Source organism: Coenobita brevimanus, chromosome 66 (assembly GCF_032717465.1).
Source record: "Coenobita brevimanus isolate Jiangsu-jjx chromosome 66, ASM3271746v2, whole genome shotgun sequence".
NCBI classification, from domain to species: domain Eukaryota; kingdom Metazoa; phylum Arthropoda; class Malacostraca; order Decapoda; family Coenobitidae; genus Coenobita; species Coenobita brevimanus.
In genome coordinates, this window is record NC_137019.1 from 10620047 (window position 1) to 10644524 (window position 24478).

The 24478-nt window shown below is 45.4% G+C and overlaps 1 protein-coding gene across 1 annotated transcript in view; it reads left to right on the forward strand.

The window, feature by feature from the left end:
* The first annotated feature begins 8631 nt into the window (after positions 1-8631).
* The window catches only part of LOC145405378 (homeobox protein abdominal-A homolog), a 225666-nt gene continuing 209819 nt past the window's right edge, over positions 8632-24478 (forward strand). The window contains exon 1 of the mRNA XM_080276785.1: positions 8632-9025. Within this exon, the coding sequence (XP_080132911.1) occupies positions 8632-9025 (394 nt within the window). The remainder of the gene's footprint in view (positions 9026-24478) is intronic.

Below are 24478 nucleotides of genomic sequence, written 5' to 3' on the forward strand. Positions count from 1 at the left end.
GAAACGACTTTAATTTCCTTGTGGATGAAAGAGAGGAAAATGTTTAATGCCAGGATATTGGGATGGTTTTTCTGGTGGTGAATGAGAGGAGACGGGAATTGAGCGATGGGCGAGGGGGATATTAAGGACTGATATTTACCGCTGAAAAAGAATTTATTTTTCGTCTGGATGAAAAGGAAAAATAAGTTTAAGTTCAGTCAAGGGGAAGTCAAGGGGAATGGCCGTAAGGGTGCTTTATGTCTGGTGTTGTTTGGGAGATGGGGGAATTGAGTGACGAGCTACAGAGATATATTGAGTATAATTTACTTTGGTAAGAGTCTTATTTTCCTCTCGGAATTAAAGAGTAGTGAAGGGACAGGGGAATAGGAATAGGTGTTGTGGTGCATGACAAATGAAAGGAACTGGTGCATGAGAGAGGAAAAACTTGTGTGATACACGAGAGGGTGTGTTAAGGGCAGTAACTGACCTATTAAAGAGCTTTAAGATCCCCCTGGATGGGCATTATAAAAGCAGTGAAGGCACGTAGGTGAATGGGTGTTAGTGTGGCGTGTGTCGGGTGGTGATTGAGGGAAGAAGGAATTGAGTGATGAGCGAAAGGGAAAGTACGGGTATTAACTGATGCATAAAGAGTCTCTCTGAATAAAAGTGAGAGATATATTTAAGAACATTGAAGGCATATAGGCCAGTGGATGTTGGTATTCCGTGTGTTTGGTAGTTATGATCAAGAAGGAGAGTAAGGATTTAAACTGATATGTGAAGTCTCAAAAAAGATTAAACAGAGGGGTATACATGAGACTTGGTAGGTGAATGAGTGTTTGCTGGTTGTGGTGGTGAATGAGAAAAAGAGAGGGAATTGAGAGAAGAGCCAGATTTAAAGTAAGGGTTTCAACTGGTCTGCAAAGAGGCTGTGCATGTCTTAGAAAGAAAACATCCATAAGTGAGAGATATACTTAAGGAACATTGAAGCAACCAAGGTGAATGGGTGTTGATATGCACGGTTGTTTATGGGAGGTGTTGCATGACAGGCCAAGGTCTTGACTGACTGACTGACTGACGAACGGACAGACAGGAGGGGTTGTAAGGCAAAGCTGTAACTTCCTATCTCCTTACCTGACTCCGACTCTATTGGTGTGGTGTGTGTGATGATGAACGGGAGAGGGAAGTGCGAAGTGAGCTTGAGGAAAAGTAAGGGCATTAACTGACTTATAAACAATCGCAAAGTGTCTCTACATGACTGATATGGAAAGAGCCAAAAAGTCTGTGTGGATGAAAGCGAGAGAGATATTTAGGAACGGTGAACCAGGGTAGTTGAATGAGTGAGTGTGGCGGTGCATGACAGGCCGAGGTATTGACTGACTGACGGACGGGAGGGGTTGTAAGGCAAGGCTCAGGCGTCCTCCTAGCTACCTCCCTGCCTGACTGTGACGCCGTTCACGTGCGCATGACAACTCTGGAATCGTTGCTGCTCGCTATAAAAAGAACGTCGATGTTAAGTTTCTTACAAGTTTTGCGCAGGGAAGGCTTTCTGTAATTTTTCATAGTCCGTGCTTAAGTGAGTCTAGTTATTTTTTCTGATTTTTAAAAAGACTTCAATATGACCCAATTTTTAGTTCTGCTATCATAACAAAAATTATTACCTGGCAGGCAAGTAAGCGTGATCATATTTCGTGTGCGTCGCAATGGAGGTGTATTGGTGTATTCATATAATTACGTGAGCGATTAGTGAGTAATACTTAATAGCTTTCTAATTCCCATCTATCTTCCTAATAAGCATGAAGCAAGAGTATTACCTTGACTGTAAAAAAAAAATACACTAGTGAGATATTTACTTTAAACTCGTATCTCCTTTCTCTGTATTCAACTTTTTTTTTCCCCCTTTTCTCTTCTTCACTCGATCCTCCTCTCATTCCTTCAACCACTCTTTCCCATTCTTTCATTACTTTCTCCTCCTCCTGTCTCTCCTTCCCCCCCCCACCCCTTCCCCTCTCCTACTTCTCTTCTAGTCCTGTCTATCCCTCTCTTTCCCATCTTTATTTTCCTCTCTCCTACTCTTTTCGCCGCCTCTTTTTTTTTTTTTTTTTTTTTACTACCACGCATTTTCCTCTTCCCATCTCTTATTTGTTTTCTTCCCTTTTCTCTCTCTAACTACTCCACTTTTCCCCTATTATTTTCCCGTCTCTTAAACCAGTTCTTTTGCCTTCCTCTCTTCCTGCCCGTCTCCTCCTCCTATCCTCTCCTCTCCCCCTCATCTATCCCTCAATCTCTCTGTCTTTTTTTTTTCTTCCCCCTCCTTCCTACTCCTTCTTCCTATCCTCTTGTCTTATATTCCTCTCGTACCTCTCTTCTCATCAGGTACCCCTATCCCTTCTGTCTTCAACCTGTTCCTCTCCTCCCGCCTTCCCTTTTCCCTCTCTTCCTTTCAGTCTGTTGCCTTCGTGCTCGTCCGCTACCCTCTTATTCCTGTTCCTCGCCCTTCTCTCTTCCTTTCCTCTTCTCACCCCACATCTTTTTTGCTCTCCCCCCTCCTGCCCCTCTTCCTTTCCTTATTTTCTCCTCCCACTTCCTTTTCTCTTTCCCCCTACCCCTCCTCCTTTCCTCCTTCCCTCCTCCTACCACTCTTCCTTTCTCTCCTCTCACCCCTCTTCCCTCCCTCTTCTTCCCGTGGCCTCTTCCCCGTCATCTGTGAGATTAGGGGGAGTAGGTGAAGCGCCGTGATACAGGCACTAGCGCAGCCCGGAGACACTTGCAAGATTATTAGGCTCCATGTCCCCTACTGCCACGGGAGGGGGGTAAAGTAGGGGAAGGGTAGAGGCAGGGGATATGGTAGTGGGGAAGGGTAGGGGAAGAGGATGTGGTAGTGGGACAGGGTAGGGGTATGAGGTATGGTACTGAGAGTATAGAGGCACGAGGTATGGTAAGGGGAGATGGGAAAAGGGAGTGTTCTAGGGGTAAAGATAGGGAAAGGAGGGGGAAAGGGGTAGAGAGGAAGGGTAGGGGCAGAGGGGTTTGGTAGGGGGATGATAGGGGGAGGGATATGATAGGGGGATAGTTAGAATCAGGGGTATAGTAGAGGCAGCGGTAGGGGAAGGGTTTATGGATAGGGTATGGTAGTGGGCTAGGGAAAGGGGAGGGGTATGGAGAGTTATTGAAAGAGGGAAGGAAGGGGATAGGGCAGAGGAGATAAAGGAAGAGGGAAGATAGAATAGGGGATCTGCAAAAATTTGGAATGGGAATGGGAGGAAATATGGAAAGGGAGGGTCGGGGAAAAGGAGCGTTTGGGAGGGAAGAAAGGAAGATTATGGAGGAAGAGAAGGGATAGAGGACGGGAAGGTAGGGGAGAGGGTGAGAGAGGGTGGTAGTGGGTACAGAAAGGGGAGGGAAGAGGGGGGAGGGGAAGCAAAGTAAAGTCACAGGAGAGGGGAAGTCTGGGTTGTGTATAGGAAGGAAGAGGGGAAAAGCAGAAAAAAGAGAAAAGTCGTATGGGAAACGGAAATGTTATAGATGATGAGAAAAGAGGATAGATGATAGAAGAAAAAGGAACTACTAGCAGAAGAAAGGGTTGAAAGGAGAGGGGTTCAAGATGGAGATGAGAAAGGGGTTGGAGAATAAGGAAAGGGGGGACCAGGTTATTGGGAAAGGGGAACGTGTCGTAAAACCCGGAAAGAGGTAAATAATTGATGAGACGAATGAAAAGTTGAAGGATGAGTGAAGGGAATTTTGCAGAAAAGGAGAATAAAGGAAGAAAAGATAATGAAGAGAAGTTTGGTAAAGATGTAGTTAAAATGGGCAAAGGGAGACATGAGAAGGAGGAAATATCTATGCGAAAAAAAAAAAAAAACAGGATGAAGGAAAGAAGGAAATGCAGAAAAATGGGGAAAAGGGAGGAAAAGGTATGAAGAGCACTGTGGTAAAGGGGTAAAGTAAAGGGTGCAAAAGGAGACATGAGAAAGGAAAAAGTTATGTGGCAAGAACTGAGAGAATAGAAAAACAGAAACAAGAAAGTGGAGTAAAGAATGGGAAGAGGGGGAAGAGGGATAGGTGACAGGGGGCAGAGGGAGGCAGAGGAAGGAATCAAGTAATATGGGGGAGGAAGGAAAGGGGACAGGTGAGGAGGGGGGGAGGGGAGGGAGAGGGGGCGAAGGTTGATAGGGGGGGTTGTAAAGGGGAGGTGGAGGGAGGTTCCCATTCACAGCTTTCAAGTATTTGCGCAACTCACCCCCTATCCTTCTCACACACACTCACTCTCTCTTTCCCCTTCCCCCTCTCTCTCTTTGCTTCATTTGTGTGAGGAATCTGCACCGCCTCTCTATATATGCCTCTTGGCGTTTCACCATCCCCCCCTCCCCCCTCCCAGCTACTCCCCCCTCCCCCCAACTCCATCATCATCTTCCCAACCACCGCCAATATCATTACCCTCACCACCACCTCCCTCCTCAGTCCCTCTCATCGACATCCACTCCCAAAGACCCGCTGACTGCCCCCGCGTGCGTGTGCGTGTGTGAGTGTGTGTGTGTGCGATATATACAGGGGGGGATTTCGAACCAAGGCGAGTTAGTTTGCCCTCAGTGCTTCGATAGAGTGAGTGAAGGCAGGGTCGTAAGGAGGCAGGGGGGCGGAGAGCGAGCGAGTGCCCCGACTTTCCCGTCAAAGCTCCGCGACTCCTCTGCTACTCCTTCAACCAGTCCCGTGGCGTGTGGTGGTGTGTGTTGGTGTGTGCTGCTGCTGGTTGTGCTGCCACTCTTGTTGCTTTTCCAGTCCCCCAGCCCTCCACTTCTCTCTCAAGTCATAACCCACCCCATCACAACTTCAAGTTCATTTTTTACTATTACTGCGATTTTCCGCCACTGTGAACTAGAGCTACGACCAGCCGAACCACAACCACAGCCGCCGCCGCCACCACTACTAGCCGCCGCCGCCGCCGCCACTGCCACTGCCGCCGCCGCCCCCACTGGCCCCGCCGCCGCGCTCCCGCCGCCAAACATCAGTGTTCCGGTGACATTTTGCGGGCTTCTGTGGATGCCAATTTCACGGGTGGACTTCCCTCAGTGTCCAAGTTGTGATGTGACGCTCATTGTTGGTGTGAAGGGCAGACACACACGCCCCTGAACCTCTCACGCCCCCACCAACATACACTCTTTAGGCCTTGTGGGGCAGTGTCAGACAACTCAGATTATTTTCTCTTTAAAAGTTTTATCTTTCAGGTCTGTCTATTCTTGCTTGAAACCTAATTGTCATTCGGAAAATTCATTCTGCTCGGCTTGTAAAATTTCTATTGAAGGCCAAGGCGACTGGAATATTGTGGAAAAAGAAGAAAAAGTGACTCACAGTGATAAGGAAAGGTCCGACGACTCCCTCCTTCCTTGCACCTCACGCACACACCGTCAAACACACACTGGTCACTTCTGCCCGCTATAACTCTTTCCTTACCATGCTCACCACGTAAAAAAAAATTAAGCCGACCCTCCAATCACTAGGCCTATACCCTAAATCCAGCTTTTCCTTCCACTGAAAACGGAAAAAAAAAAAAATCCACAAATCAGATACGCCTTCCCTTTCCCCATAACCACACTTCACCCACCATATATTTTTTCTGCTTTTATTTTTTACTTCCTTGTGTGTGCTCTCTTCCTCCTTTCCGTGGTTTACCTGGCTACCTTACACCCATCCCCATGTGACCACCGCCCACACAGGTCCGGAAACAAAACACCGGGATTTTAAAATTTGGAAAAACAAAAAATAATAACGGGAGCGGCGGCGAAGACTGAGGTGAAAAGTATAAGTTAGTTGACTGTGTGACGGTGACCGGGACAGAGTTTCGGCGATCCATCCAAACTGTGCACATCGGGAGCTGCAAAATCTCCCTATGGATGATATAAAAGGACATTAAATTTTACGGTATATGGGCTCAGGAACGGGAGTGCTTGGGAGACTGGAGAGAAGTGGCGGCGGTGAAAGGGAGGGAGGGAGAGAATGCGGTGAACTGGAGGTGTTTAGGCCTTTTTAGTGAACACTGAGAACGCCAAGGTATATGGAAACGCACTCTAGTTTTTGACGGTAATTTCTGAAGTTAGTAATGATGATAAAATATGTGACAGTATATGTGGCCTCTCTGTATCGTTGGAATTTGCTGTCTATAATTTGGGATGCAGGTTAATCACGTTTAGTAATTACAGGTGTTCCATAAATGACTGTCAAAAATTGGAGTCTTTCTTACACCTTAGCGTAGTCAATTTTAACCCCTGCAATCCGATGGCGTAGTTTATTTATTTATTTATTTATTCATTCATTTATTTAATTTGTATCTCCAGACGATTTTTTCAGATTGGATTAGTTAAATTTAGTCGTTATTAAAACTTTCACAGTTAGATGTCCTCATTAAATTTAATAAGATGGTCTCGAGGTAGCATCAACAAAATTATTAGTTGTGGCATCAGATTGGCGGGGTTAATAATCGGACGGTATTAACGGGAGTACTTTTGCAAACGGGAAGACTTAGCAAACGGAGAGAGCAAACGGAAGTTAAAGAACGAGACGACTTATTGAACGGAAAAGATTAACAAACGGGAAAACCTAAGGAACAGAAGGACTTTAGCGAACGGAAAATATTTTAGTAAACAAAGTACTTCAACGAATAGGAGGGCTTAGTGAACGGGAGGACAATAACAAACGGAAGGAATAAGCGAACAGGAGTGCTTTAGCGAACGGGAGTACGTATTGAACGAGAGGACTTAGTGGACTGAAGGACTTAGCAATCGAAAGGACTTAGTAAACGTGAGTGCATGAGCGAGACGGGTGGACTTAGTGCGAGCGCCATTTGCAGGTCCCGTCAGCCAGTCCGCCCGCCCGCCCAACCTCCGCTCCTCCTACCTACACCATTTTCCTCACCTTCATACCTGTGCTGAGTCAGGGAGATGGCCGGCACGGAAATAATAATAGGCAAACTGTGGGATGGATGTGCTGAAGTTGCAGGAGAGGGAAACAACGACGAGGAGCGTGCGGTATGGCCTAATAATCCACTGGTATGATCCCGCTCTGTGGTGGCACCCGAGTTGTGGTTAATTTTTATTCAGTTATTACGCGGCCCCGGGGTTATTACAAATATCAAGTGTGGTCTATGATAACAGCGGAGTAATTTCTATAGTGGTGGTTATGGCCGCTGCGGTGTTGTGAAAAGGGCGATAAAAGCCATGCCGGTGGGATGTAAATAATTTTAGTGTGCCGTGAATCGGGCAAAAAATACAACAACAACAGCGGTGCCGAGTTTGTAACAATTTGAGCTCGCCAGTTTCCCGTGGACTTTGGCTTGGCCGCTGACAAAACTATCCCCACTGCAGTTCATGATTCAGGTGCTGCGCAGGGAAGATAAACATTAGATTTTATTCCCCAGTTGCTGAGGCCCGTGTCGCTTAGGCCAGTTTCCGAGCTTGGACCGCGGAGTTTTTGTATATTTATTTGTGTTAAGGCTTCTGGTCTATGTCAGTGCGTCAGATTTGCAGGTGATCGACATGGAATCCTCGGCCGTTCAGCGTTAAGCAAAGGTTCGTGTTGAGTGGTCATTGTGGCAGTGAACAAGTACGTAAGCAATATCCCCCACAGTATCTGCGAAAAATCGATCGTCCGTGATGCGGCGCCTAATTACATTGCTAACGAAATAACGAGCAGGGCAAACAAACTTGTGGATTTTATTGCACATAAGGTTGCAATGGGCCCCTCGGAAGCTTTGGGCATGATGGGTGGGCAGAGGCGGAGGGCCCTTGGTGGAGTTCTGGTGATGCGTTTAGGACAGGTCAAGTGTTAGCGTGACGGAGCGGACGGACGGATCAGGGGAGGTGGGGGGCGCCAGGGTTGACATTTAATCCATTTTTGATGCTTTATCGGTGCCACAGCAGACCACTAGGCCTCGGGAAATTTTTGTGGGGTGAGAGGGGAGTGTGGGGAGAGTCGCTTGAACGTAGGGGGGGAGTAGAGGAGGTAGAAGGAGAGGGAAGGGGTGGTGGTCGTGGAGGGGGGATGGGGGCGGGGGAGGAGGGGGAGGAGTGGAGGTGCCGGCGAGGACGCAGGACTGAGCAGATGCGTGACGCTGAGCGGGGGCCCGCTGGCTCCCCGGGCTAAGATGTTACACTTACACACCTTATAACACTAGATACACTCGCTCAAATTACCTGCTGGAGTCCAGTGTGGGCAGCCTGGAGGAGGACCGCTTGTAATAACAGCAGCGGCAGCGTGCCACCCATAATTTCGTTGATTCCCGAGATGTGTGTTTGTGTGGCGCTCGACGCGTCGCGCCCTCCCGGCCCATATCCAAGATGGCGGCCCGGCCCCGTATTGGCTGGCTTCACCGCCTAGTTCTGCGATTGGTCCACAGATGGCGATAGTGTTTTGAGTGTAGTCGCGCTCTCCCTCCCGGCCTTATCGCGCTAATAATGAAGGTCCGACCAAGGCGAGCGCTTATTGGTTCTCCGGGCTCCCTTACCTACTGATTGGGCAGACTTGTTTACCGCTCGGGGTTCTCGTGCCTGGTGTCTAATTCAGAAAAGGATTCATTTGCCATCACAGGTAGTCGAGGCTGGTGTGTACACAGTTGTTACTAAGTAGTTACTACTGAGAAGAATTATGTGAACAATGAGTTCAATGAGTTCGAATTATACAGATAATTTTCTGCCCAAGTACCAGGCAGAATCAGCCGCTGCTAGCCTGGTAAACTACAATCCTCAAGCTAGAAATATGTTTGGGTTCGCGAGTGTCACTTCACATCAGCTGTCCACCAACCCCACCACCAACATGTCGCACTTCAGCGCCATAACAGGCGGCGCAGACGGGGACAAGCAATGCCGGTACTCGCAGACGGGAGCCACCGACATGTCCCAATATGCGGGCATCAACCTGCAGAACTGTGCCACCACAAGCAACATGGCACAATACTTCCACCAGAACAACGTCACCAGCCCACTCAACTCATGCAGTCAGCCAACACCGACTCCTCATATTCCTGACATCCCCCGGTACCCTTGGATGTCAATCACAGGTAGGTGTCCAAAGTTGACTCTAAGTGTTGTCTGTCCTCTTGAGTCTCCCCTGTATGTGTCCTGGTAGTGCTTCATGTGTTCCCCTGCGCTAGGCACGTCCCCCTTTCCTGTAGGTCCCTGTATCCTTCCATGTGTTACTTGTATCTCCTTGAGTACCTGTAAGAAAAGGCTCGTGTAAGGAGCTCTTAACTCAGCTGTACTGTATGTTCAAGTCCTAACTGGAAAATATTGTTGAATGTTCATCTCTCATTTCTCGTTAATAGTGGGCCCAACACGAGGTTCTTCTACAATATCAACACGATTTGGAATTCTATACATCAGGAAAATTCATGCCTGATAATGCCTCATGGATGTTGTCGTATACTAGTGTATGATGAAGTGATAAGAAAGTGTTATACATTGCCAAGGACTTTTCGTATCATCGTGCATGTTGCAGTTCAGTGTGAAATATTGCATGTCAGTGAAAAAATTGATAATCACGCAACTTCCTTAGCTCCCCAAGTGGATATTGGCCTAAGTACAGAAACTTTACCCTAGTTGTGCGAGAGCAAAGATCAAGAATGTCAGTTGATAATGGATCGTACTAAGTTAACCTAAAGCCTGTCACATGTGCAGCCCAGAGTACGAGGTCTCTATAATCTCTTGTTTACACCTGTCCAGTCATGTGCGTTAATGGTTCCCCCCAAGATCACCCACTGAGTGTGCCAAGAGAGACAGATTGACTAGTGAGTGAAAGGAAACATAAATGCAATGTCCAGTGTATGGGTCATTTAAAGCCCAACCTTTATGAAGTGTAAAACGAGTGGTGATCGGGCCATAAACCTCAGTAGCCGCGGCCCCATGTGTCAAGCAACCTCACCTCGCCCTCGCCTCTCACCACCTGGCCAAACCAAAACACCTTCCCTATAGCAGCCCTTAAACATGGCCATCGTAAACATCCTGGCCCTTTCTTTTAATCTTATCAAGGTGTGAGGTTTTAACTAGTGTGTAAGAGAGATTCTAGTGACCCATGTCAGAGCCTGCTAACCTAGAGTGCCATGCTTGTTCAATCTAGCGGGGGAGAAGTGAGAGAAAGTATCAACATTTGGCCAAGTTTGTCCCAGTGGTGTGCGAGGGAAACCCGTTCTACCCTGTTATTGTGTGGTTTCTGTGATTCTCCCTTACAGCCTGTGCGTAGACTAGTTCATATGCTAGTTAGTGTGCAAAAGGAGGGAGTTTGGATGAAGGTTGCAGTGACGTTTATTGCGAGAAAGAGGATGACAGGTGTGCCGTCCTCGGAGGCTGCCACTCATCTGACCACAGAAACGCGTGCTGACACTCGGCTGCCGCTGCTGCCATCTAGTGGCCACCACCAGAACCCTGGGCCGCTCGATCAGACCGACGCAATCTGCAACGAGAACGAAAAGCTGTGAAAAAAAGAGCGTGGTGGCAGAGAGGGGCCACGCCGCTCTCCCGGTACAAGCACTTTAAGCATTGTACCTCCGCCACATCCACACCTGCCACTGGTCCCGCCACCCTGGCCTCGTAGCACAGGCACATGGCTACACAGAGAATGGGCATTAAACCTCGGTAACCCGCTAGATACCCCGGAAATATGTCTAGCCTGCACTAAAAACTCAAGTCTTTTTCGAGAGTTGCGATGCTGTAGCCTCCATCAGGGCCACCAGAGGGTCGCCGCCGCCTCTCTTACCAAACTTCCAGACTGCAATCAAGGAAAATGTAATAAACAGAATGCCTGGCTTCACCGTTAATGCCTGACAATAATGAGGGTAGATCTAAGGTGCAAGTAATCATGACAGGTAGAGCAGGTCATTATCTAAACTGCGAAAATTTCCTCAAACTGGAATATAATTTGAAAAGAATCTCCATTTACCATCAAGATCAGAAGTTTATCAGCAGCCTTAATGTCAAGAGGATCATAGTTCCTCATACCTAGTTTTATTATCTTAAGTTAGTTTTATGAGGACAGCATGGCAAAAAGTAACAGTTTGATTTGTATTTTTTATGTAAATGTTGAATGTCTTTGCCGGACATGATGAAGTTTGTCCAAGAAGTGTCCTTTAATAATCAGATGTGAACATGTAAAGATTAACGTATTTGCAAGCTGTGTAGATTTCTTTAAACTGTGGGAATAGAACATATTACAGATATTAAATTTTCCTCCGAAATCGAAATAACGTTATGAATAATAATTACTTGGAAATTTGGTTTCTTTCATGACAATAATGTATGATAGTGTATAAAAATCTTTCAAAATATTAAGATTAAGAGCAGTATACAGGTTGATGGGATGATAATGGATAAATATTGTGTATAGTAAGTGTGAATGCCGAATTAAAAATGATAATTCGTAATCAGTTCAGCGCATGTGTATCAGAAAAATATTTTGTAACCTACTAGCATTACACATTTTTCCCGTGTACTCTGTAAATAAAAAGAAAATCTGTAGAAAAGAATGTGTTATGTATTCAGCACAAGAGACAAAAACAGGTGAAGTAAAGCGACCCATGGAGCTGAGGAATTATAAGAACAGTAATAATAATAATAATAATAATAATAATAATAATAATTGTAACGATAATAATCACAGTACTAGCTATAGTGAACAGTAATTGTCAGTTATCAGACTACTATTAATAACACGAACAAGAACTGCTGATGAAATATAATCTTGGTAAAGCAAAAGCTCTGGGATATAATACAGATAATTTTACAGTACACATGCAGCATATATTTTTTTCTGATAGTTGATAATACAACCAGTTCTATGAAATTATATGATTGATTAAGAAATTGTAACTGGAAACACGAGTATATAAATAAATACTGGAAAGTGTTTCTGATATTCCCCGACTCTTATCCCTGTGTACATCTGGGCATAAATATTTGCATTAAATTTGACTATAAATGCCACTAGCTAGTATTGTTAATGATCACTGATATGAATATACAGGAAGACTTGCTCAGATGTAGAAATATGTGATGCTGTAATTGCTCTTGACATCGAGTTCATTGCAATGGTTTAAAATTTCTTACATGGAGGAGGAGACTTGGCAAAAGACCTGAAAATAATATGTGAAAGACAGGATGGAGGAAAGGAGGAATGGAGTGGTTAGGGAAGGAGGGGTTGAAATGAGAGCAATGAATGACTGGGGGAAAAAGAAGAAAGGGGAGTGGGATGCTGAGAGAGAGAGAGAGAGAGAGAGAGAGAGAGAGAGAGAGAGAGAGAGAGGGATGCAAAAATCATGTTATTGAGTTGCTTGCCAGTCCAAATGAGAGAGATGGCAGTTGTACTAAGCCTGCGATTGTAATGGGCTCATATCAGCTTCTGTTTTAGTCTTCTTACACCCCTTCCTTCCCCTCTCCCTTCCCTACCCCTTTCCCTCCCTTTTCCATCCCACCTTTTCCCCTCCTCTCTCTCGTCAGTCTTTCGTTTTCTCTTCATATCCACTTACGTCTTTTTTTTTTCCTCTCCTTACACATCCCCTTCTCTACTTTTCATCTCTTTGTCATTCTCTCTTTTTTCCTCCCCACCTTTTATGTTTCTTTCCCTCTCCTCTTCGTCCTCTTCTGCTGTCTTCTCTCCCAGCTCATCCAGTCTTCTCCCACTCTCTGTTCCTAATACTTTCCATCCATCTATCACTTCTCTCTCTCTCCCTTCCTCTAGCCTTCTGTTTCTGCGACCTTCCTGCCCCTCCCTACAGACATCCTTCCCTGAATCCTTGCTACCCTTCCTCCAACCCCACTACCCTCCCACATTCTTACCACGCTCTTTCCATTCCAACCACCCTCCATCCTTGTCATCTTTCCAACCTTCTTTCATTCGTCCTTACCATCCTCTCTCTAGTCTTCCCTAGCACCCTGCCTCCCTCCCTCCCTACTACACTTCCTCCCGTCCTTCATCTCTGCCAGCCTTTCTTCATCCTCCTCCACCATTCTTTCTCCATCTCTATCCCCCTCCCTTCACCTTCCCCACCATCCTTTTTTCCTCCCTTGCACTCTTCCTCTTGTCTCAACTGCTCTCCATCTCGTCCCTTATCCATCCCTGCATCTATCCCTGCCTCTCACACGCAGTCATCCATCCCCCTACCCCTCGGAAACCCTACTGTTCCACTATGTCCCCCCTATCCTCCTTCCTCATCCTCCGCCCCCTTCCTTCCCTTCCCCCCTTCACTTTCTCCTTCCCTCCCCTCCTCCACTCCTTCCCAGTCCCCTTGAAGGCCTCCCCCTCTCCCTCGTCCCTCAGTAAGCATTCCTCTTCCCCTTAAAACTAAGTCCTTCCCCACCCCCGTATACCCCTCTCCGCTCTCCCCCCACTCCCCTCTCCACCCACTCCCCTCTCCCCCTCCTCAAATACGACGCCTTCATCCTCCTCCCCATAAAGACAGCCTGCTTCTCTCTCCCCCTCCTATCCCTTCTCCCTTTATATTCCCCTCTCATCTCTCCCCCTCCTATCCCCTCTCCCTTTATATTCCCCTCTCATCTCCCCTCCCTTTATCTTCCTATTCCTCTCCCCTCCCCACTTCCCTCCTCTTGTTTTCCTCTTCCTCTTCCCCCTCCTCTTCTATTCCTCCTCCCCTTCTCTCGCCTCCCCCTTCAACTTTACCTAATACCTGCAACACCCCCTTATTACCTCCCTCAGTCCCCTTCCCTCGTAGAAAACCTGCCTTCCCCTTCCTCCTCCCCCTCCCCTGTCCACCCCACTCTTCCTCCTGTCTTCTGTTTTCCCCACCTACCCATTGGACAGCCACTCTTTTCCATCCCCATTTCCTTTTCTCTCCCATATCCCCAATTTTTCTCTTGTTTCCCCTCCCAACCGTGTTTCCCCTCCCAATCCCACCTCATCTCGCTTTCACGTCTCTTCCCCTCCCCTTCCCCTCATTATTTCCATTCCCCTCCATCATTCCTCCAGTCCTTCCATCTACCCAGCTTCTATCCTACTTCCCCTTCCTGTCCCATCTCATCTCTCCATTCCCCTCTCTTCCCCTTCGCTCCCTCTGCTTATTCCTCCCACCCTTCCCTCCCCTCCCTCCCCCACCTCATCTCCCCTCCCCCTCTCTTCCCTCCTCTCCCCTACTTATTCCCCCCACCCTCCATTCCCCACCGATCACCCCCATAAAGGCTGGAATGGGTGTTGTGTGTGTGTTGCTCAGATGCTTATGGTCTGTCTGCATCTGGTTGCCCTTATTTTCTCTCTCTCTCTCTCTCTCTCTCTCTCTCTCTCTCTCTCTCTCTCTCACCTTTTCATTATTTCCCCCCCTTCTTTTTTTTTTTTTTTTTTTATCATGGATTGTTCGCAGCAGTTCTCTCTCTTAGGCTGGTGAAGTTGGATAGTGTGATGCTCTTAACATTCTTTACCATTCCTGTTTAGCCGTGTGTGTGTGTGTGTGTGTGTGTGTGTGTGTGTGTGTGTGTGTTTGTCTTTTCCCACTTTCTGTCGATATATCAGTCTGTCTGCTTACATATCCATCTGTTTATATCAGTCTATGTATCACCCTTCCCATCAGTCTTAATCTGTAACTCTTTATCTGGCCAGTTTGGGACTCTGTTTGGGTAATTACGTTTCTGCTTGACCCTTCCAGCACATCGTCATAATTTAAATTTTTCAAACTACTGGTGGTTTTATTCAACATAGGAAAAAGCAAGAAATGAAGGGGGCAAAAGAAGGATTTATTCTGATGATGACAGTAATAGCTAAAAATAAGTCATCATACCGAATTTTTTTTACTTTTTTTTTCTTCTTAATATTCCCTAATATTTTTTTGGTACTTGAGAGACCCCTTGCAGTGGTGGTGTTAGGATTAGTCTCTATCACCCTGTTTACTACGAGTGATTTTATTTTATTTTTTGTTTATAATGATGTGAACCCAGATGACTTTAATACTGCTTTATTATTATTATTACTTTATTTTTTACTACAACTTGCCGTTACGTCGAAAGTATCTTTATTAAAACCCCATTTACCCCTCCGCCAAGAACCTTGTACTCTTTATTTCTCCAGTCTTCAAATTATTAGTATTCATTGTTTTCAGTAATTTTGGTCCGAATGTAGTACGTGTCGTTGTAGAATGATAAAATACTCATTGGTTAAAGCTGGTTATTTGTCTTTATCCCATAGTTATTCTTTCGTGTTCCAACTATAACTGTAACTTTTTTTTTTTGTACGATAGGAGATTGTCTGCGTAGGTTGATTTAGCTTCATTCCTGATAATACTCATCTTATTCATTCTCTCCTCTCCCCTCGTCTTTTTCATCAAGTTCTGACCAATTTCTTATGCATTATTTAATCTGTTTACTCTTTAGTAGTGTAGATTTCCATTCATTTTTATATTGATTTCGATAATATAGTTCCTTATTCTTGTCGATCCAGTACCTTTATTTTTTCTCCTCATCCTCCTCTAACTCTCTCTCTCTCTCTCTCTCTCTCTCTGTTTTTCTTCAGCATCTTTCCCATTTTCCATTACCACTCTCCATACCCCGACCCTCTTCCATCCTTCCTCCCTCTCTGCTTCCCTTCCATCCCAGTCCTCCTTCCTCCTTATTTGTCAAGTTTTCCCTTTCCTCCTCTGTTTCTGTTCAACCTGCTTGCCATTTTCCATTTCTTTTCTCCCTCATTTCTCGCCTTCCATCCCCTTACTCTCACTCTCCCTTTTCTTTTACCCAAGTTTCCCCTTCCTCCCTCCCTCCCCCTTCCTCCTCACCCCATTCCTCACTTCCTCCCTTTCCCAGTCATCCCTCCCTCCCTCGTCTCTCTTCCCGAGTCCCCACTTCCCTCCCCATCCCCTCTCACCCCATTCTCTCTTCCCTCAATCCCCTCTCCCTCACTCCACACCATGACCCTACCCTCTCCCTCCTCTCATCTGTCCTCGCTTCCTCCCCCTCTCTCTCACCTCAGTTCTCCTTCCCCCCCCCACTCTCTCTCTCACCCCAAGTTCCCTATCTCTCCCCCCTCTCCCTTCCCCCTCTGCCTCCCCCCTCCTAGCCCTACTTCTGTTGACGAATGCTCACAATTACACCGAAGGAATTAGGCTCTTCAAGTGTGTCCAGGGGCGGCCGTAAAGGGGGAACTGCCATATTTTCCGCCCTATATAGCCTCACCCTGTTAACCCCTTCAATCCCCTGCTGGCGTAATTTTTTTTTTCCATCCATGCTATCTCTAGACATTTTTTTTTTAAAGTTTTTGGAGAGTCTTTTCGAATTGGAGAGGTTAGATGTAGCCTTTTCTTTTTTCGTTTTATTTTTGCGATTTCCTGACATTTTTTAATCAGCTTTAGAGAGACTTCGAAGTGGAGAGGTTAGATATAGGCATCAATATTTTTTCATTTTATTTTTGCTATCTCCAGACTGTATTTTGTAGCTCTGGAGAGACTTCAAACTCCAGAGGTTAGAAATAGCATTCATTTATTCCTTCACTCCAAGAAGCCTCCCGAAAACAGTTAAAATAATAGAAGAAAAAAAAAAAAGTTCATCATTTGGAGACTTTTCAAACTTACATAGAATTTTATCTCTTCACTGTAAAAGGTCCCGCTCCACCCCAAAAAAAAAAGAAATGAAGGAAATCGTCTAATGGCAAGAAGAATAAACCGAAAAAAAAAATCCCCCGAAGTAAATCAGTTAATGTTGATCCCCCGTCCTCCTGGCAGCTCAGATCGGCTGCTTCGGAACTGCTCACGGTTGGAGGGGGGGGGGTGTGGAATGGGTGGGTGTCGGGGTGGGTGGGTGTGAAATGAGTGGGTGTCGGGGTGGGTGGGTGTGAAATGGGCGGGTGTCGGGGTGGGTGTCGCTTGTGGCTGCAGATAGCGCCGCCGTTATGTTTACGTCCCTCTGTGTGTCTCTCAGCCGGAAAATGACACGACGTGGGAGGCGGGATGTATGAGATTGGGGCCTTTGCGTTTCAGCTTTTCAGTTTTCTTTCGAGGGGTGTTAGAGAGAGAGAGAGAGAGAGAGGAGGGGGAGCTGCCTTTTTTCCTAACTTCTTCAGTCCATTGATTTATTCAGTAATTAATTTTTTGCTTCAGCCAAACTTTTTTGTCCAGCCTAGGATAGCATTTAGCAAGAATAATAAAAAAAGCCGTCACAGAGTTGAAGGTGGGAAAAGTCACTATTCTTAGTGCAGTGGGCGATTGTGGTGTTGGCCGGTTTGAGTTTTTTTTTTTTTTTTTTTTTTTTTTTTTTAGTGCTGATTAAAAGCCGTAGACTTTAGCACCTTATCCTCTTTTGAAATTTATTATCCATATTTCACCGTGATATTATCTTTTGTGCTATTCATATAACTATAATATCTGTTATTTGCGTCAGTATAGTTTCTGTTACTTAAATAGCTGTAGTTTCGACATTGTTTGCCTCTGGAACTTTCATAAATCGCTAAAGAAGAGGTGTCACGGGTTTTCCAAATTAAGACCAATATCCCTTCTTGTACCCCCTTGCTTCAGCCCTATAGTGCTGTAATTAATACCCACATGTTGCAAATTCCTGCACACGAGGTCCAGGGTGCAGTTTTATCACTGTGCAACACTCTGCAATGAGGTGATTTACTGAAGAGCATATTATACTTCCCAAACTTTGAGCCAGGCCAGGAAGATGCTGCAGTTAGGGGCAAGTGGGCAGGGCAATGTGGCCAGTGGGAGGGAGGTAATGGGAAGGAAAGAGAGGGAGAGGGGAGTTGGTAGAGGAGAGGAAGGGGGGAGGTGGATGGTGGATAGAGGAGGGGAAAAGTGTTAGAGAGAGGGGGGGAGGTAGTCGTGAGGCAGGAGGAAGGTAGATGGGAGGCAGTGGAGTAAATAGGGGGGAGGGATGGAGGGGAGAGTGGAGGTAGGAGAGTGGGGGGACCGGTATTGGAGGGAGGGGTGGTTTCATGAAAAGATGAGGTGAGGGAGGGAGAGGGGAGGTAGACAGGAGGGGGGAACTCATGAGACGATGAGAACGTGAAAGAGAGAAGAGAAAATGGGAAGCTAACATTCGTATTTCCCACTTTCTATCATGGTTTTCTGTGCAATGGTCAAAGTATGGGAGGGCTTAATGGTGAGTGGCTGGCGGTGTGGCTGGCTGGTTCTCACTGTGCAAGCTGATGATAATTCTCCTGCTCCTATTTTTTTTCTTTAATTTCCTGTTTTTGGATTAGACGTACTGTACACCTTTTTAAAACTGGCGCTTATGATGATGATGATTTTTTTTAGTTATATACAGGGGGTAGCTGGGAATTCGCATCTTAAATCCATCACTATGTTGACGTCTTTTCAGTTATTTCCCTGTCGCCTCCTCTCGATGTCTTTATAGTCTGTGATATATAACACTGTTGCTGAAAGGATTTACCACTCCACTCCAGTAACGTACCATTTTACTTCATTCTTGCAATCTCCATATTATTTTATTAGGGAAGACCTTTTGAACTGAGAGAGGGAATTAGATATTTGCCTTCATTAACCGCTCACTCTTAAAGGCCTCTTCTGGGTTAAATTAAGTCGCCTGGAGATAGCAAAAATTAAATTAAAAAATACGCCATTGGAGGTTAAAGACGTGGTTACTGATAAAACACATTGATGGCTTAAAACTGGTGTGCCCTAGCGGTGTTAAAGTGTATACTGGCTTGATGTCTGGTGTGAAACTGGTATTTTGGGTTTATCTGGCGGTGTGGAGAGGAGCAGAAAAAGGGGGAGGGGGGACTGGAAGGGGGACTGTTTCTTTCTGTCGTGGAAAATGGGAAACGAAGTGAGGTGGGAAGAGGGTCCTGGATGAAGAGTGACAAGGGGAGAGAGAACGTAAGGTGCCAAAGCGGAGAAGGAAATAAAACTGAGGTGAAGAATGCTGTGGGTGAATATTGAGCATTCTTTAGGTTCTTTATGTTATTTGTTTTTTATTATTATTGTTATTATTTTTTTTTTTGACGAGTGGAATGGCTGGTGATGATGATGATGATGATGATGATGATGATGATGGTGATGGTAATGGTGCTGCTGCTACTGATGATGATGATGATGATGATGATTTGAGAAACACGTTATTTTTCTGATATAATGCATTCCGACCCCAGTCACTATTTATCAGTATCCGTCCCGATATAATTCCTATCTACGATAATTAGCTAGATCAACCAAAATTAGGTTATAGTGTCCTTATTCTAAAAATGCAGGAGTAATTAAGACTGCTCACTTGAAATTATAATATTCTGCGCTTATTCCAATAATCCTAGAAGCATGTTACTCTGAGAATCCCCGCCACACCTGGTCATATTAACATCATTTTCACTTAGCAACATCATTTTCACTTAGTAACGTCATTTTCACTAGCTTTACCATGAACCAGGTTGCCAGATCCCCCACTTAACTATGTAGTAGGAGGTGTGGGCAGGTGGGTCGCCGTCCCTCCTCCCCTACGTCATCTGCAGTTAGACTCCACCTACAAACACCCTTCCCCTGCCCCCTAAACCCATCCACCCACCTTCCCTCTTTTCCTTCCACCCACTTGCCCTCTCTTCCCCCATGCACTTTACTAATACACATTCTCTTCCCCCTCCTTTGACCTCCTACCCCTCCTTCTATCCCCCCCTTCCTTCCCCCTTTCCCTCCTCGACCCAAGCTCTACCTATTTTCTCGTGTCCCTCCCTGTTCGCCCATCCAACCACCCTCTTCCCCCTACCTGTACCCCTCCACTCACTTGCCTTCCATTCACCCTTTCCTCCATCATCTCACCCATCCACCCACCCTGTTTCTTCCCCTCCCTTTACCCACCTACCCACCCATCGCTACCCTTCCCCATACCCTTTCCACCCACCCATCGCTACCCTTCCCCATACCCTTTCCACCCTCCTTCCACTCTCTCCTCCTGACTTTTCACGTCCCTCATCATCCGGCCATTAGGACTCTTTCATTTTCATTTACCCTTTTTCTTCGTTCCGGCTTCCTCAGGCGTCCCTCACTCACCTCCAAAGGGGGAGTTTAGTCGTAATTGGCCTGTAAATACCTCTAAAGTTCCGACCTACTTCACGCGCCTAACGACAATTGCAACGGAAGCCCTTCAAAGTTTGACCGTTCTGCCTTATTTTCGAGCGGGAAATATAGTGGTGGTGGTGCCCCCTAATACCATCCGCTATATTTTACAATACACACGCCCGCCCACCCCTCCTTCCCCCCCTTCCCCCTCCCCTATCCCCCTCCATCACCCTCTATATCCCCCTCCCATTCCCCTCCGCCTCCATCCTCCATCCCCCATCTCCCTTATTCCCCGCTGCCCACTTCTCGTCGGACCTGCTTGGGGGGTGGGGGTGGGGGCACGATGGGCTGCATTGCCATAAGGAAGCTTCATTGTCACTAACCCCTTCGCTACGGAGATTCACACTATACAGCCTTTTCACTACGATGATCAGTAATGCCACCGTAACTTTTTCATTATGGGAGCATTACAGCCACTATATTGCCCCTTCAGCCACCCTTCAGGACCGTATAGTAGAGCTGCCTTCCAGTGTCACTGTGTATAAAGTGGCTCTTATGGTACAAAACAACAACAACAACAACAACAATAATAATAATAATAATAATAATGATAATAATAATAATAGTAATAATAATAATAATAATAATAGTAATAATAATAATAATAATAATAATAATAATAATAATAACATTGCCATTAGCAGTTTCAATAACTCACCATATGACGACCTATCGCTGGATCTGGTGAATTCAACGACCTTCGTATATAGAGCACTTCGAAGTGAAAAGCTGGTGTAGTAGGGCCTTCTAGGGAGCGATCTCAGAAACTAATGGCCTGAATAGGCCCATAGTTATTTCAGACTTGCTTCCCATCCTTGGCTATGTCCCACAAAAATTTCAAGTGTGCGCCTTTTACTGTTTCTGAGAATCCGGGAAGAGATTATCTTTATAGCTTTTAGGATGTAACCGGAAAACCAGGACTGGAAATTGGATGATACTGGGTCAAATGAAGCCGCCAGCTGGGGGACTCAGATGGCCAAGTATGATGGTCGTAGCTTTGAAATTGAACGAATTCATGCAATTTACGTCTTCGTAAAAAAAAAAAAATAATACTAATACTAATAACAACAACTCACCACTGGTGTGGTGAGCTATAATAATGATATTAACAATAACAGTGTAACTCACCACTAGTTTGGTGAGTTATAATAATGAGAGAGAGAGAGAGAGAGGGGGGAGGGGGAGTGGGAAGTCCTCGTGCTGAAGGTGTTACGGTGCTAAAATCTAGGGGAGCAGCGTGCCACGTCCGGGAACGGCGGCCCTCTTACTGTATACGTGCATCTTTTCTAGTTTGCCAATGCATCATACACCAGACGGTTTTATTGAATAAAGGATGAGTTCTATGAGTCTGAGAGTGTTAATATCGTCACCATTAACTCCCATGGTCGGGACAACTCTAGTATTCGGTTCCAGCTAAGGCCAGACGATTTTTATTCAATTGAGTGTTAAAAGAGCGTGAACATGTTAACACTTTCATCACGGTAATATTATCTCAGTTTATTTTTGCGATCTTAAGACGATTTTATTCAGATTAGGGTAGATGTTTCGAATTAAGAGGAGTTGGATGCAGCCCCCATCAACCCATTTTAAACTAGGAGAGTCTGCCTAAGCTGAAGAAAATCGTCAAGCGGCAGCAAGAATAAAATATGTATGGCGTCATCTGGTTGGAAGTGTCAAGTGTACCATTGGGATTATTTTCTTTATTTCCCGACATTATCCTCTATCCATCCTTATTCATTACAGGTATTTATACATTAGTGATATATATTCACTGCAGACCTTTATTCATTGTTTATTGTATATTACCAGTCCTACATTCTGCATTAACACCTCGGCCCTTCAGGTGAATTAAATAGTCTGACGTTGGCGTGAATAAAATATGACCTTAATTTTTGGTCAGATTGTTAAGAAATAGTTTTTATATAACTTTTTGTGTATGTTTTGTTCTTTTCTGAATGAAATCGTCTGAATGGACATGAATAAAGCAGAGAAAAATCAATGTAATTCTAAGCTGATAGGTTGTCATACTTGAAAGTGTTAAATAGGCATGATGTGTTTGTTGTCTTATGTTCACAGTAATGGCAGTGAATTAGGATAACCAGCAATTTTGTGGTTGTGATCGAACTCACTGACTGGAAGAAATATTAGGAAAGATGTTAAGCTTTTCGTTTTTAATGGAAAGCAAAGTGAGTCATGTGAACTTAAATATGTTTTCTTTGCTTTCATTTTTGTATATCCAAGACTTTCATGATCTGTCTAGCCTTTCATTATTTGTATACTTAATGCTTCTCCAATGATTTAACGACATATAATGATGATGATGATGATGATGATGAACTATAATCCTAGAGAATTATGAATCGGCTAGTAATTTCGGTCACATTAACCACTGACATTACAGTGCCCAACCCTACCACATCTTGCATCGCGTCCACATAGATTAGGGCCTCAAATCGAAGTTCATGCTCAGCTCCCGACACGAGTACATGATTTTCGGTGTGTGGAGGCAAACTAGGGCGAGGGTGGGTGTAAATTGGGAGCATGAGTCCATAACACTGGGGGAAGGGGCCAACTCTGACTGTGGATGGCTAAAGGGAGCGCCTGGTGTTGAGGACTGTGGTGAAGAAGAGGAAGAGAAAGAGGTGTTGGGGTGGAGATTGAGAGGGGGAGGAAGAGGAAGAGGTGTTGGGGAGGAGAGAGAGAGGGGGAAGAAGAGGAAGAGGTGTTGGGGAGAAGGGGGATGGAATGAAGGAAGGTAAAGGTGACGGGGAGGAAGAGGAAATAGAGAGAAGGGGGAAGTGATGGAGGAAAGTAAAGGAGAGGGGAAGGGGTGCTTAGATGAGGGAGGAAGAGGGAAAGGATGGACAGGTGGGGGTTGGGGTAGGGTAAAGGGAGAGGATGGAGGAAAATGAGGGAGAGGAAGTGGAGACTGGATGAGGGAGGAAAAGGGAAGGGTTGGAGGGAGGTGAGGGAAAGGGAGGAAGGAAGGACAAAACGAGGCACCTGCTGTTGTGGACTGCGGTGAATAAGAGGGAGGGGTGTGAGTGGGAGGGGTGAGGAAGAGGTTGGAGGGAGGTGAGGGAGAGGGAAGGGGAGGTTGCATGAGGTAGGGAGGATGTAGAAGGGAAAGAGGGAGATAGAGATGATAAAAGGAGACAACTATAGGAAGGAATATGTTAGAGAGAAGAGACGAAAGAAAGAGGGAGTTGAGATTGGTAAGCAAGAAAAGATATGGAGGAAAAAAATGAATAGAATACAGAGGCAGTACGAAAATTAAATTAGACAGTAAATAATTCGGTAAACTGAGGAAAGGATGAAGTTGATGAAAAGAAATAATAAAATGAGGAAAGAATGTTTTACTAAATTGAAAGATGATGAATAACAGATGATAAACATGGAAACCATAGACGATAGAGAGGAGGCTTTGAAAGCATGGATGAATGGAGGAGAGATTAAATGAGATGCAGGAAGCGTGAGAGGAACGTTGTAATTAGAGAAGAGGATAATGATGAAATAGGAATGAGTGGCTGAAGGAGTGTGGAAACTAGGGAATGATGGGATGATGAGGGAGGCAAAAAAGGAAAAAAATTAGTGAGGTAGGAGGGTAGAAGAGAGAATATTAGAGGAAATAAGGAGGAACCAGAGGGGCGCTTAGTGGAGCGCATCTCTCCGACAAGGGCATCGCAATTTCCAAATCCCTCGTCGTAATGGATTAGGTTTTCCCATCATTGATTAGGGATTCGCAAAAATTGTTTCCTGGATCCAGAATCAGTAATACGATCCGGATAGGTCCCAAAAGTTAATTTATTGTTCCCTGGGATATGGGCTATCTACCCACCAAATTTGATCCAAATCTTTCTTTTAGTTTTTGGGTAATCCTGGTAACAGGCAAGCAGACAAACAGGGGTGAAAACATACTCTCCTTGGGGAGAGAGAGAGAGAGAGAGAGAGAGAGAGAGAGAGAGAGAGAGAGAGAGAGAGAGAGAGAGAGAGAGAGAGTTGGAAGGAGAAAGGTTAGGGTAATAGGTGGTAGAAAAAGAGAAAGAAAAAGAGGTATAGAAAAACTGGCAGCAACAGTGAGAGAAAATGGGAATCAGGGAGAGACAGAAAAATAAAAGGAGGGCAGCAGAGACTTACTGTACACAAACCACGCAGATACTACGGTACATATTAGGCGTTTTGACCTTAAGGTTAACCTTTTCTGGCCGAGTACGTCAGTTCGGATCATATTTTTGCTGATTTAGAGGATTTTTTTACTTAGTTTAGTGGAGATTTTTCGAGACTATAAAGCACTCAGAGAGTGCATACCTCAGCCAATGCTATTGCCATTAAAAAAGGATCTGGATCCGGATCCGTGGAGATAATATGTGGAATACATAGGATCCGGATCCGTCCCCAAATTTAATCAATTGTTCCTTGATACATTGCCCACGCTTCCACATTTTATTTTTTATTTTTTATAAA